Genomic DNA, 13,417 nt, shown 5'->3' with positions numbered 1-13,417 from the left:
AATGTTTATCTAATGATTTACATTTTTCTTTTTTGTTCAGCTTTTGAGGAAGCTGGCATTATTGATTGGAAGGAGAAATTAGTTGGGTTTGGCAGCGATGGGGCAGCTGTGAATTTGGGCTGCAGAAATGGCGTTGCAGCGCTTCTGCAGAAGGAACTCAACCACCCCCTCATCTCAAACCACTGTGTTGCCCACAGATTAGAGCTTGGCATCGTAAAGGCAATTAAAACCCACAAAAAGATGGAGCAAATGCAGACAATGCTAAAAGACCTGTACGATCAGTACCACTACTCCCCCAAGGCTGTCAGAGAGCTCAGAATGATTGCAGAGGCACTTGAAGAAAAGGTGTTGAAGCCATCAAATCTACATGGCGCCCGCTGGCTTCCCTATGTGCATCGTGCAATCAAGGTCAGAATTTTAGTAAATTATTAAACATAACCTGTTGAGTTAATCCTCTTGTTTATAATTTGACCAATAGAAAATGATGCAATACAGTAATGATAATATCTTTTACAGATTGTGTGTGACAGCTATCCTGTACTGATTGCACATTTTGAAGACATGGCGTCTGTGGAGAGGTTCCCTAAGCCTTCAGCTGCAGTTCTCGGCAGGGCCAAACAGGTCCTTTCCTACCTGAAAAGAAGCGATAATTTGCTCTTCCTCCACTTCATGTGTGATGTTTTTAACCACTTTGCCACCTTGAGCAAAATGTTTCAAAAAGATGACCCGTGTCAGGCAGTTGAGAGCCAGGAGGCCTGTTTCTGGGAACTCACTTCATTGAGGGTAGACATGGGTCCCCAAATGGCCAAGGTCAACCAGGCCATAAAGGAGACTGGCGTGTATAAAGGAGTGAGGTTCCAGAATCCAACCCACAACACGCTTGTAGCAGAGAGGATCGAGGTGATTGGTAAGAAAAAATGATGTGTGTGATTTGGATTGATTAATGAACCTTTACAGTAAATAAGTAATGATTATCATTAACATTTCCTGTTAACAGATTTGATCATCAATCATTTGGAAGAGAGGCTGAAGGATCTGCAGCAAGGAGGCATGGTTGCAAAGTTTAGGGCTTTTGACCCATCGTCCTGGCCAGCATGCAACCGTGCTGACCCAGTTGAAAATGAGAGGTTCAGGCAGTGTGGTGTCGATGAGATGAGGGAGATGGCCACGTTCTATCAGGAGCTGTTGAGAAAAGCTGGCATTGAAGTCGATGAGGTTTTAGCTGAGTACAACCACTACAAGATCTTTGCCAAGGGACGAGCAGCAGTGCCGATGAGGGAGCTCTTCATGAGTGTCTTGCAGTCAGGTGTGAATATAGAGTGTAGAATGTGTGACAGATTAGTAAAGTGCCAAATCATATAATTTATCTTAGGAGACTTTTCATATAGAGCAGTTCAACACTGTTCATCTTTAAATATTATTTTAAAAAACAAGTGGGAGTCAGGTGTGTGACAAATGTTTTGAGACAAGTTGTTTAGTATTTTCTATGGTTAATTTATTTTAATTTATATGAAATTCTCATTTCTGTGTTTCAGAGGAAAGGCGAGAACGCTTCAAGAGCTTGGCCCCCCTCATGGAGGTGTACCTGATCCTGCCAGTAAACACGGCAGTGTGTGAGCGGGGCTTTTCTACAATGAAGAGAGTGAAGACTGACTGGAGGTCGAGTCTTTCCTCTCCTCAGCTGCAGAGACTGATGTTCCTGTCAGTGGAGGGCCCCCCACTGGATAAGTTTAATGCCGAAGCTGCAGTTAACAGGTGGTGGACAACCTGCCAAAGACGGCGTCGGCCAGGGTTCAACCCCTGGGAGTATAGGCAGGGCTCAGAGAATGAAACGGAAATTTGAAGCCCTAGTCCACAATTCTGTTTTGCCAAAGTTAATCTACACTGTTCATTGTCTTTTTGTATTTTTTTTCCATCACAAACGGTTATGTATTTTAAGTAAAGACGGCGAGTTCAAGCTGGTCTCACCATGCTAGGTTTCCTCGGTTCAGAGAATGAAATACATTTTGAGGCCCTTTCTTCTGTTGGGCTTTGCAGACCATAATGGTTATGTTTTGTATTTGTATTTACATTATAATAAATTATTATAAAATCAAACAAATACCTGTTTATACATTTTCTTAATAGGCTGACGTTTTCCATTTTGGGCAAGTACATTTTGCCATCGGGCAAGTAAAACAATACAGCCACTTGCCCGAAGGGCAAGTGGCTTAAAATGCTTAATGTCAAGGCCTGATATAGATATCTATGTATTATATGATATTATTTAGATACAGAGCTCCAGGACTGTAACGCAAGTGTTGTACACTTCCTTGTTATTTGGATAACCGTTCTGCTGTTGGTGTGATGGCGCATAACACGTCGGACTCTCGTCTCTGGTATTTCTACAACGAGACTCGTATTGGGGGTTATCTCAGCCAAGGTTGAGAATGAATTGGGGGGAAGGAACTTTGGCTTTGACTCCCTCAAGAACATGAACCACGACAAGGAGGAGAAAGGGATCTTTGCCGGGCAGCGCTTATGCACCTCCGGCTCCGGCGGTGGTCCCTCAGCGGGGCTCAAGCGGGAGACATTCGCCGCCAACAATCCCTTTCTCCTCCATGTCGTGGTTCATGTTCTTGAGGGAGTCAAAGCCAAAGTTCCTTCCCCCCCAATTCATTCTCAACCTTGGCTGAGATAACCCCCAATACGAGTCTCGTTGTAGAAATACCAGAGACGAGAGTCCGACGTGTTATGCGCCATCACACCAACAGCAGAACGGTTATCCAAATAAAGAAGTGTACAACACTTGCGTTACAGTCCTGGAGCTCTATATCTAAATAATATCATATAATACATAGATATCTATATCATATAACATATTGTGTGCGCCTCCAGACGATATTATGAATCACAAACGACTTTGTCGGGTTCTGCGACGTCTCTGGTTCTTCCACTTTCACACCTTTGGCCCGGCATTTTCGCCTCGTTTTTTTTAAAAAAAATTTATGGATTTTGTCATTTGACCTTCAGCGACTGGAGGCCCCCCTAGCGGCGAGGCCTGGGGCTACAGCCCGGTCAGCCCATTCGTTAGACACGGCCCTGGTGACAGGGCAGTCCAAAGGTTATTGTTTGCACAGATTATCAGGATTGGGCAGGCAGAGTAAACGGGGGCAGGCAAGAGTTCGGGGACCGGCAGGCAATCAGGTAGGCTGGGGGTTCCGTCAGCGGGCGGTTAGTCAGGCAGGCTAGGGGTCGGTATCAGGAGGGCAGACAAGCAGGCGAGGAGTAGTGATGTTACGTTTTGCGTCGAGGCATCGAGGCGTGTGTCGAGTATCTCGGCTCCTCCCCCAGCGAAGCTCCGCTTCGAGTAGGATTCACGTTGGCGAAATGACGTAGGGTTGTGACGTTCGAGGCTTCGCCTCGGACTTCTGCTTCGAAATATGGGTTCAGTATTGGCGGGAGATTGACTATAAAGATGTCCCGTATACGATCACAACCTTGTGGTATATTCAATATACCACTAGTCTGTGATCGTAGTAGTTTGAGCATTGCATTTTCTGTAGTATCAATCGAAACATCACGTTCATTATTCATCATGGAGTTTGCCAAAAAGAGAAGGTTTTCCCCTGTTTGGGAGCATTTTCATCTAGTTGCTCCCAATAAGGTTTCAATAACTACTGTCCAGAACACTTTAATGGCTATTAAATTAATAAGTCCTTCTCAGTTATCATGCAGTGTGGGTCGGCTTAGCTCAGGAGGTAGAGCAGTTGACTTGTAACCAGTAGGTTGCTAGTTCAATCCCCAGCTCCTCCTAGTTCAGTGTTGTTGTGACCCTGTCACTCTGCTCCTGACAGCTGACTGTCGCCTTGCATGATTGACTCTGCTGTCGGTGTGTCAATGTGTGTATTTACCGAAGTAAGTCGCTTTGGATAAAAGCGTCTGTTTAAGACACACTTTTGCCAAATGATTTATTTTCTAGCATGAGCTCTGTGCCATTTTATGAATTTCACACTCACACACATGTATCATTGAAATGACTTCAATTCTCAAATGATTAATGTTGTATCGGCACACGAAGCAAAAATCACATTTTGGGTTGGGTTGTCATAATTTTATTCACCACTAGATGTCCCTAGCGTACTCATTTGAAGCTTCGAGCACGAACCACTTGGTGGTTCATCTGGCTTTGAGGCTTTGACGTTTCATGAGGGCATCATCTCGGCACCACTAGCGAGGAGCAGGAAACAGGGGAAGCAGACAGGCCGGCAGGGACTCGACACCAGGCGGGTGGTCAGACAGGCGAGGGTTCGGGAACAGGCAGGATCAGCGTTGTAGAAACAGTTCAAGAGTTGCGGGAATGCTCTGTGAGTAACGGAGAGATGATCTTGCAGAGACTGAGGCCCCGTTTACCCGAAGGGAAAACGCAGATATTTTCACACGGTTGGCCTCTCATTTACACGAAAACGCCGTTTTTGTCACAGAAAACGATCATTCTAAAAACTCCGGCCAAAGTGGAGATTTCTGAAAACGCCGGTTACGTGTGTCGTGTCAACGGGTAGAAACAGGGTTTTAGGTTCCGAAACGTCACATTATGCGCCAGGAAATGCTTAACGTCATATGAGCGCCCTATGTTTACAGTTTGTTTGTTACAGGAAGACGCTCGTGTTATTCGTTGTTGTTGATTCTGAGGATTCTGATTGGCTTGCATGGCTTTATCCTTCTCCCTACACTGCCGCCCATAGGTTTGGCATAGTTATAATGTCCCAACGGCGTATTTATCCGTTTTGATGTAAACGACAACTTTTTGAAAACGATGTTGTGTGCACAATGTTATTTTGAAAACGGAGGGGGGGGAAATATTTGTTTCTATAAATACCGCTACGTATAAACGTGGCCTGAGTGGACAGAGAGGATTTATATAGAGGGATCACAGGTGAAGGTGGTTGGGTTAATTAGGGGGAATCAGGGTGGCAGGCAGGTGAATGGGAAAACCAGGGGCGGATCATGACACTCAGTCAGTGCGTTTACATGAACCTCAAGAAATCGAATTATTGGGTTAGTTGAACTATGATTGGATTATTAAGATGCATGTAAACACCTTAGTCAAACTAATCAAATCGAGTTACTCATAGTCGAATTAAGACACCTAGATTATTCGATTGTTAGTCGAATTAAGTGTGCATGTATCGGGTTGGATCGCATTTTGCGTTCTGCGCATGCTCGAGACTTCTCCCGGGGGGCGTGATCCGGAAGTATAAGGAGACGATAGTCATGTTGTCGCCGTCGGAAAACAAGAGAAGGCAATTTATTTAAAAAGTACGATGGAGGAAGCAGATGTAGTTACCACCTATAAGAAGTGTATCATCATCAACATTCATTCTTCAGTACCAACTATGCTTCTGTTACGAGAGTAGCGTATGTGTGTGCGCGAGAATGGCAGTGTGTGTGTTACGTATTTAAGAACCTGAGCTACCCACACATAGCCCCTAGAAAGCAGGACCAAACATATAAGCCGTAAATACTATACTTAGCCACAAGGGGAGCAGGACCTTACTGAAGGCTGCAATAGCTGCTCCATCCACAGAAGGCAAGCACCACAGACAAGTGAGGAAGCCGAGGGTAATACGTCACACCGGCTCCGCCCACTCCCTCCAGGCCATGTGCATTCTACCATAACAGTCTACATCGAGAATCTCCTCGGCAGCTATTAGACATAGGGTTAATGTTTTTGATCAGCTAGGAGACGCTCAGCACGTGCAAGACCACGCTTCCCACCTCCTTTTGCTCCATAGATACCATACCGAAATACTTTATAACCCAAATAAAGTAACTGTTAAAAGCGATCCTGGATTGGAACCCTTTCCTTGAAGAACTCTGCAATATGTGTGTGAGTGACTTCAGCGAGTGAGTGGACGAGCGAAGGAGAAGCGGGCGGTTGCGCGTGTCAGTTTATGAATGACGAGTCCGGTTGTGTCTTTGCAAAAGACGTGTACTGTTTAAAGTGTAATTCCGGCGCAAATTGAACACAGGATCTTTGTTTTGGCATTAAAAACCCATCAAATACGCCTTCCAGATACCTTTTTAATTGAAAATCGAGTATTATAGTTTGCCGGGCGCAATGTTGGCGTCCATGTTGTTGGCTTGGGACATTGAGTTTTGCTTCTAAATCTGCATTTTTTTAACCACTAATATTGTTAAAAATAGCACCAAACCTCTGCAGTAGCATGACTAGGGTCCCCCCGAGTTTATTTAAAAAGACAGTTTAACAAGCATTACCGGTAGGTCCGTGTTTACAGGAAGTCCACACAAGTCGATTGCCGAATGCGCAGGAGTTCAGTTCAAAGAGGAAAGTTTTGGAATTTATAATTTATATAATTTATATTTATAAATAATATATAGCAAGTGTTGACAGGTAAATTAAAGGAATTGCATATGTATGTAACAGTTACAGAATAATTGTTTGCTACAATCAAGCATGGCACGTGTTGACGGAAGAGCGCACTGCACACGTGATTGACGCATAGAGTGAAGGACAGCTCAAGCACCGGAGAAGGACGGACCCATCCACAGCTTGAAGTCAAGAGAGAGATGGTTCGTGTTGGTGTTTCTCCGGCTGCGTAAAAAAAATGAAAAGTACACTCCAGAAACTTTCCATGGACTGCCATTGCGGTACAATGACCGATCTCTGGTAGACCAGTGTCTTATTGTTCTGAATATGGACATTGAGGACGCCGTTCAAGACGCTAATGCAGAAGGATCACCGTGTCTGCAGTGTTCATTTTGATAAGGACGACTTCATCATTCCCAAAAGAGCTGATCTGACCCAAAGAACCCAAAAGGAGTTTCATTGAAGAGGAATGCAATCCCTCGAGTGCGGCAAGTTGCTACAGATAGACTTGAGGTAAGTGTTTGCTTATTTTTCTTGTTATATGATTGTTCACAATTGGTGTGGGGAGGATGCGTCATGAAACAAAGTTATAAGCCCTAACTTCATTCGAGGAAGTGAAAGATGATCTTGTGAGTTGTCCAGGTAGGCTAACCTCGATTTATTGTGTATAAGGATTTGTGGTGGGAAGTTACGGGACCACGTCAAGCTTTTTCTGTTTTCGTTTTCTGTTTCAACCGGGTAGAATAAAGTCATCAGGAACGTTTAACAATTGCGGTCATATATTTGTGTAAAAACTGTACAAGACCATACAACAAACAATAAAACAAACGTTGCAAGGAGAAGTCCATTATCAGCTTCCACTGATAGATTACCATTTATTAACCAAATGGTAAGGTAGTATTGGGGGGCAATGCTGTCTTGGCAATATGAATTCCAGCTTTAGCCAATGCAATGGACTTCTCCTTGCAACGTTGTGAATTAATTGTTTGTTGTATGGTCTTGTATCTTTTTACACAAATATGACCGCAATTGTTAAACGTTCTGATGACTTTATTTACCCAGTTCCGCAGAAAACGTTGACGCTGTCCGGAATTCCCACCAAAATCCTTATAAACAATAAATCGAGGTTAGCCTACCTGGACAATCAAAGACTTCATCTGTCACCTCGAATGAAGTTCGGGCTTATAACTTGTTCGTGACGGCATCCTCCCCCACACCAATTGTTGAACATATCATATAACACAAAACTAAGAAACAAACTTTACCTCAAGTCTATCTGTAGCCACCTTGCGCACTCGAGCTGTGTAACTGTAGACCTTACATATGAATTCCTTTGAGTTAGTGTCAAACACTTGCTATATATATTTATAAATATAAATTAATAAATTATAAATTCCAAAACTTTCCTCCTTGAACTGAACTACGGCACATTCGGCAATGACTTGTGTGGAATTACTGTAAACACGGACCTACCGTTAATGCTTGTTAAATGTCTTTTTAAATAAACTCGGTTTGCAAACTAGTTGTTTGTGCTTCGTTTTATGTGTAGGACCCTAGTCATGCTACTGCAGAGGTTTGGTGCTATTTTTAACAATATGCAGATTTAGAAGAGAAACTCAATGCCCCAAGCCAACAACATGGACACCAAACATTGCGCCCGGCAAAATATAATACTCGATTTTCAATTAAAAAGGTATCTGGAAGGCTTATTTGATGGGTTTTAATGCCAAAACAAAGATCCTGGGTTCAATTTGCGCCGGAATTACACTTCAAGTTAGTGGAACTACGAATACAGTACCCAGCCTGTCGATAATCAGTGGCCGCTTCACTGCCGGTCAAAGTGAAGGGTGTTACCCCCGAGACAACATCGGCCCTGGAGGGAACGTCTCTCCTGTGCTCCTCGACTACGGTCTGGGAGCCGACAGCAGGAAACGTGTAACACTTCGATTTCACCCAAGGCTGAGGCCCCGTTCACACGAAGCCGAAACGGGCGAAACCGTTACGGTTTTGATCTATCCGATTTCGAAGTATCTCCGTAAAGACGAAGCCAAGCGAAACCGGGTAGATCTGTAGAAACGCTGTAGTACACATTCCAGACCCATAAGGGGCGCTGCTTCTGGTACAGAAATCCAGAAGAAATGAAATAAGAAGAGGCGAGCATGCGCATAAAGGCTGCCCCCCGAACCACTAACAACACAAACAAACAGCTCTTCTACGATGGCGAACGTGAAGAAAGTAGAGATATTTGTCTGGTCTGACCATGAGTGCGCGATGCTGTTGCGGCTCACATTAGAGTATAAAGTAAGTCAATTGCAACATAATGTCGACTGGGAGTCCTGCCAGTCCAAATATACGGACTTGTCGAAGGCAATGCAGGACCAGTATCCCAAGGAGGCAGCTGAAGACTTCCCTCACGATGCAATGGCCATTACGAAATCGCAGCTCACGAGCAAGCTCAAGAACATCCGTTCTAAATACCGAGGGGCAGTGGACACAGGGCGTCGAAGTGGCCAAGGGCGTGTGGTGATGCTTTTTTATGAGCTTTGCCAAGAGATCTGGGGTGGCTCGCCCGCTACGCGCTGCATTGAGGGAGCCATGGAGACTGATGACCTTTTGGAGTCGCCGGGGTGCTCGACCCCAACAATGGAGTCGCCATCGCCACATTCTGAGGAATCCAGTAACTGCCTTCCTCCTGCTGTTGTGAAACAGCGCCGACATTTGCTCCAGGTAGGCTAATGATTTCAAGCTTGGTTGGCTGGCTATATGCTAGGCGGCCCTCGACAGGGGGACGGATCGTAAATATTTGGCCTGTTAAGCCCCTTGAGACTGTAATGGTGACCAAGGGCTTTACAGATAAAATCGAATTTTGTATGGGCATTAGCACGTTTGTGTATGCATGTTTCTGAGAATATAACTCAACAAGCATGTTTGAACTTGAACACAATGTCATGCACGTGTGTTTGCAGCAATTTAGATTGCTTGTGTGATGTGATGTCTCAAAATTCCAAAGCTTAGTAGTGAAGCTAGTGTAGTGAAGTAGTGAAGCTACTGCCCAATACTAATGTAATTCTGCTCATCTTTATTCAAGGCAAAGCTCGACAGCCACAGAAAGGACCGGCTGAAGAGGAAAGCTCGGCCTGACCCGGTGGCGGAAGCCGAGGAGGACCGCCAAATGAAGAGGAGGATGGTGGAGCTGGCTGAGGAGTCTGCAAGAAGCTACGCCGAGAGCACATTGCAATTAAACTCCAACATTGCCAACATCTGCAGCACTATCCAGGACGGCTTTGCCTTGATGAGGGAAATGATGTACCGACCGCCACAACAGACGCAATATGTACCCCCCCACAGCGGACAATACAATAGCTACCCCCAGGGCCGTTGCAACAAGTCCTGGGCCCCTATACAAGAGGTACTGATGGGCCCCCCTGCGCTGAATTGTTGACGGGGGGGGGGGGGGCCTAGTACTATGGGCTGGTAGTTATTTTTTTTTTTTTTTTTTTTTTTTATTGCCATGGGCCCCCCTGGGCTGTGGGCCCCTAGAATCGTCATCACCTTTCACCCCTTTACGACGGCCCTGGCTACCCCTCACCATACATGGAAACCACACCACGCCACACCCAACACAACGCCACACCAATGAGTCAGTTTGCTCACACGCCATCGCAAACACGCACCCCAGGGAATATACAGGATTCATACAGGCGAGCATTGCTGGAGCTTGACGATGTGGAGTGAGCACTGTGTACTTTTACTTATGTTTGCAGTTTAATACCTTTACTTATGTTTGCACGATTTACTACTTTTACTAGTTCTGTTATATTTTTTCTTATGCGTGTGTCATTTTTACGTTTGCACTTTTCTACTTTTGCACATTTTTGACTTGTTATTTATTTTGCACTTCAATAAAAACAAGATTTGAAATTTGCCATCCTGTTTATTTTCAATGACAGAGTCAAGAACACTTTTCAATGACAGAGTAATCATAACTATCTAATCAATTCAACACAGCCACTTGGGTTTAAGGGTCAAGGTACTTTGTGAGCACTCTTCTCACTCGCTTTCCCTCCCCCTCATTACATTCTGTGTAGTTGCATTGCGTAGGAGGCTGCCATTCATTGTCACTATGTATTGTTCCCATCACAGTGCGCTCAGCCACAGTCTCCTTGCTGTCCTCACAAAAGTTATGCAGAACAAAACAAGCGTAAATAACATGGGGCAGGTCTTGCAAATTGATGTCCATAGGCCTTCTCAGTGCAGCGAATCAGGGCCCCGTTTCCCGATATCGATGGATCTTCGCTCGTAAGATGGTTTGAAAGAGGGAGCTTTCGAACCATCGATAATTTCTTTGGAGCGTTTCCCGAAACTCTTAACGTGAACGCGCATTCGCTGCACTCACGACGATCGTAGGATTGTACCTGTCCACTGACATGGTGCTGAAACGGGCTATGACGCAGGGGGAGACGCAGGAATGTTGGAGGAAAATGGGGTTAAAAAGGGTTAAAATATCTCCCCATCAAGGCCAACCGCAGAGTAGCCTACGAAATGAATAGATTGCAATAATATGAATGCTAAAGATATTAAAACACAATTGATTAAGCCTAGGCCGACATATATATCAGTCCTAATCCTGAGCGCACGATCGGGAGGTGGAAGTTGCGCTTTAGATGCCTTCACAAGTCCAGCGGAGGGCTCCAGTTTTCGCCGGCCAAGTCATGCGCTGTGATATGTGTGACAGCTATGTTGCACAAAATTGCAGCTAAGGCTGGGGTAGCTTTGGTTGAACCAGAGAACATTGAGGACGATGACGACGAGGAAGATCGGTGTGAGGACGGCCTCCCTCATAACTACGCGGCTGGTTTTCATGCACGTCGAAGAGTGATTGAGACTTTTTTTAACCCCCTCCCACATGTCACTAAACATTCCCGTCAACGTGACCAATCCCCACCATATCCCAGCCTTTTGCCTGCTCCTTTGCATTTTTTAAATATTTTTATAATTAATATTTTTATTATTTTTTTTATAATTGTTTTATTTTTTATTTTTTGCTACGTTTTATGAGTAGCCTATGTCAGTCTGCACAAATCCCCCCCACTTTCTCTCACACATTTTAAGTGCCCTGCCTGCTCAAACATTTCCTGGACTGTCTCTCTCAAACTAAGAACATAATGGCCCACATTAGGCTCAGACGCACGTGATACACCATTACCAATGTGTTATATAAAACGCATCCAATACTAGGAATGTCCGCTGGTTACGCCACTGAGGCTATAGTAGGCTAACGAGGCTCTTAGCGTCCTACGAGTACCCTGGAGCACTCGTTAGCTACTCGTGACTCGTGAGCGTTTTCAAGACGTTCGTTACCAAAGATGCTTTCGGGAAACGGTGTGAAAACTGTACGATGCTCGTACGACCCACTCTGCGATCCACTTAGGCTAAAGATGCTTTCGGGAAACGGGGCCCTGGCCTTGAGGCGACCAAAAGCACACTTGATGACCATGTGAGCCCTACACAAACATAGCCCAAAATATTGCTCTTGGGGTGTGGAGCCACCACTGGAGTATTCCTTCATCAAATAAGGCAGCAGGGGGTAGGCTAGGTCCCCAAGAAGGAAAATTGGTATGGCCGCTTCGTCGTCCACAATCTGCTTTTTCAGAGCAGGGATCTTGCCAGTTTTGAAAAACGAGCTAAGCTTGGAATAAGCAAAAACTTGTGCATCATGTACACTCCCAGGCCACTTTATTGATACATCCATGAATCTGAACTTGAAGTCACAGACAGCCTGCACATTAAGGGAATGTTTGCCTTTCCTGTTGATGTAGTCCATGGAGTTTCTGGATGGCTGTTTGATTTCAATGTGGGTGCCGTCCACCGCTCCCAGACACTGTGGCATGCCATGAGCACTATGGAAGCCCAAAACCAGATCCTCTGCCTCGGGCTCCGTAAAAGGCATCTTGATATATTTTGGACCCAGATGGATGGAGATGGCTTTGCATGTCTCTCTGATCACGGTGGAAACGGTCGGTCGCGACAAGCCGAAGGCGTTGGCAGTTTTCCGTAGCCGTCCTTCGTCGCTCAGATAATAGAGCGTTACCGCAACCTTTTTGACGGTATCAACTGGCGCCCTCATGGTTGTGTATTGTCCATCGATGTATGGACAGAGTTCTTCGCTCAGTGCGACGAGAGAAGCTCTGGACATGCGGAAGTTCTCCCTCCATTCATCGGCCACGACAACTCCATTTACGAAGTTGTCCGACCAACTGCTGGTTCTGCCGGGTCTCACCCAAAATCTTCTCCTGGTTGCCCTCCTGGTAGAGCTTCACGGTTGATGTAAATCGTGTATTAGTCGGTCCTTCTTCTCTCATTTTGGTCGCGGATTCTCAATAAATAATGGCTTAGCAACCCAACAAGGGACATGATATGCTGCAGAACGATTACAAGCTTGTAGTCCGCCATCAACTTTTTTGTTTCTGAGACTCCGCAGGCTTTAGAGACATTGGCTAGGAGGTCGAGGGGTGGGGCGATGACGTCATGGTTTGGGGTTTCAGTCGGTTTCAGGCGTACACATGAATCCAAAACGAAACCGGGTAGATTTGAAACCACCTCCGAGGGTGGTTTCAGAAGTTTGCGGTTTCGGTCAGCGGATTCGCCGGCTTCGTGTGTACGGAAGGCCGAACCGTACAAGACCTTTGCGGTTTCGCCATGAAATCGGCTTCGTGTGAACGGGGCCTGAATTAGGCCTACATGTCTTTCTAAATGTTGGTCATCAACGAGGTTGTAAAGAAGTTAGAGATGGGCAACGATCGTCGAATAGTCGGAGTCCCGTAGAATATCGAATAATGAATGTGACTATCGTTATTTATTACATGGCTCTTCTCAATGCTGTTGAACGCTCCGTTGACTGGCATGGGCCTTTACAACTTTGAAACAACGTTTGTTAATGTATTGCATATATCATTAACAGTTACCGCATATGTTAAGCTTGCTGGTAGTCTACCAGGAGGACTCAAATCACGGTCCAGGACTGGACTACGCCAGCGAACAAATCAC

The 13,417-nt window shown here is 45.3% G+C and overlaps 1 protein-coding gene across 1 annotated transcript in view; it reads left to right on the top strand.

Annotated features, from left to right (window-relative positions):
- The first annotated feature begins 8,729 nt into the window (after positions 1-8,729).
- Positions 8,730-13,417, top strand: part of LOC130404218 (uncharacterized) — a 6,892-nt gene continuing 2,204 nt past the window's right edge. Inside the window, exons 1-2 of the mRNA XM_056608868.1 lie at positions 8,730-9,097; positions 9,459-9,779. Of these exons, the coding sequence (XP_056464843.1) occupies positions 8,741-9,097; positions 9,459-9,779 (678 nt within the window). The 5' untranslated portion in view covers positions 8,730-8,740. The remainder of the gene's footprint in view (positions 9,098-9,458; positions 9,780-13,417) is intronic.

This window comes from Gadus chalcogrammus, chromosome 15 (genome assembly GCF_026213295.1).
Source record: "Gadus chalcogrammus isolate NIFS_2021 chromosome 15, NIFS_Gcha_1.0, whole genome shotgun sequence".
In the NCBI taxonomy this organism is placed as follows: Eukaryota; Metazoa; Chordata; class Actinopteri; order Gadiformes; family Gadidae; genus Gadus; species Gadus chalcogrammus.
This window is presented reverse-complemented; position numbering and strand designations above follow the sequence as displayed.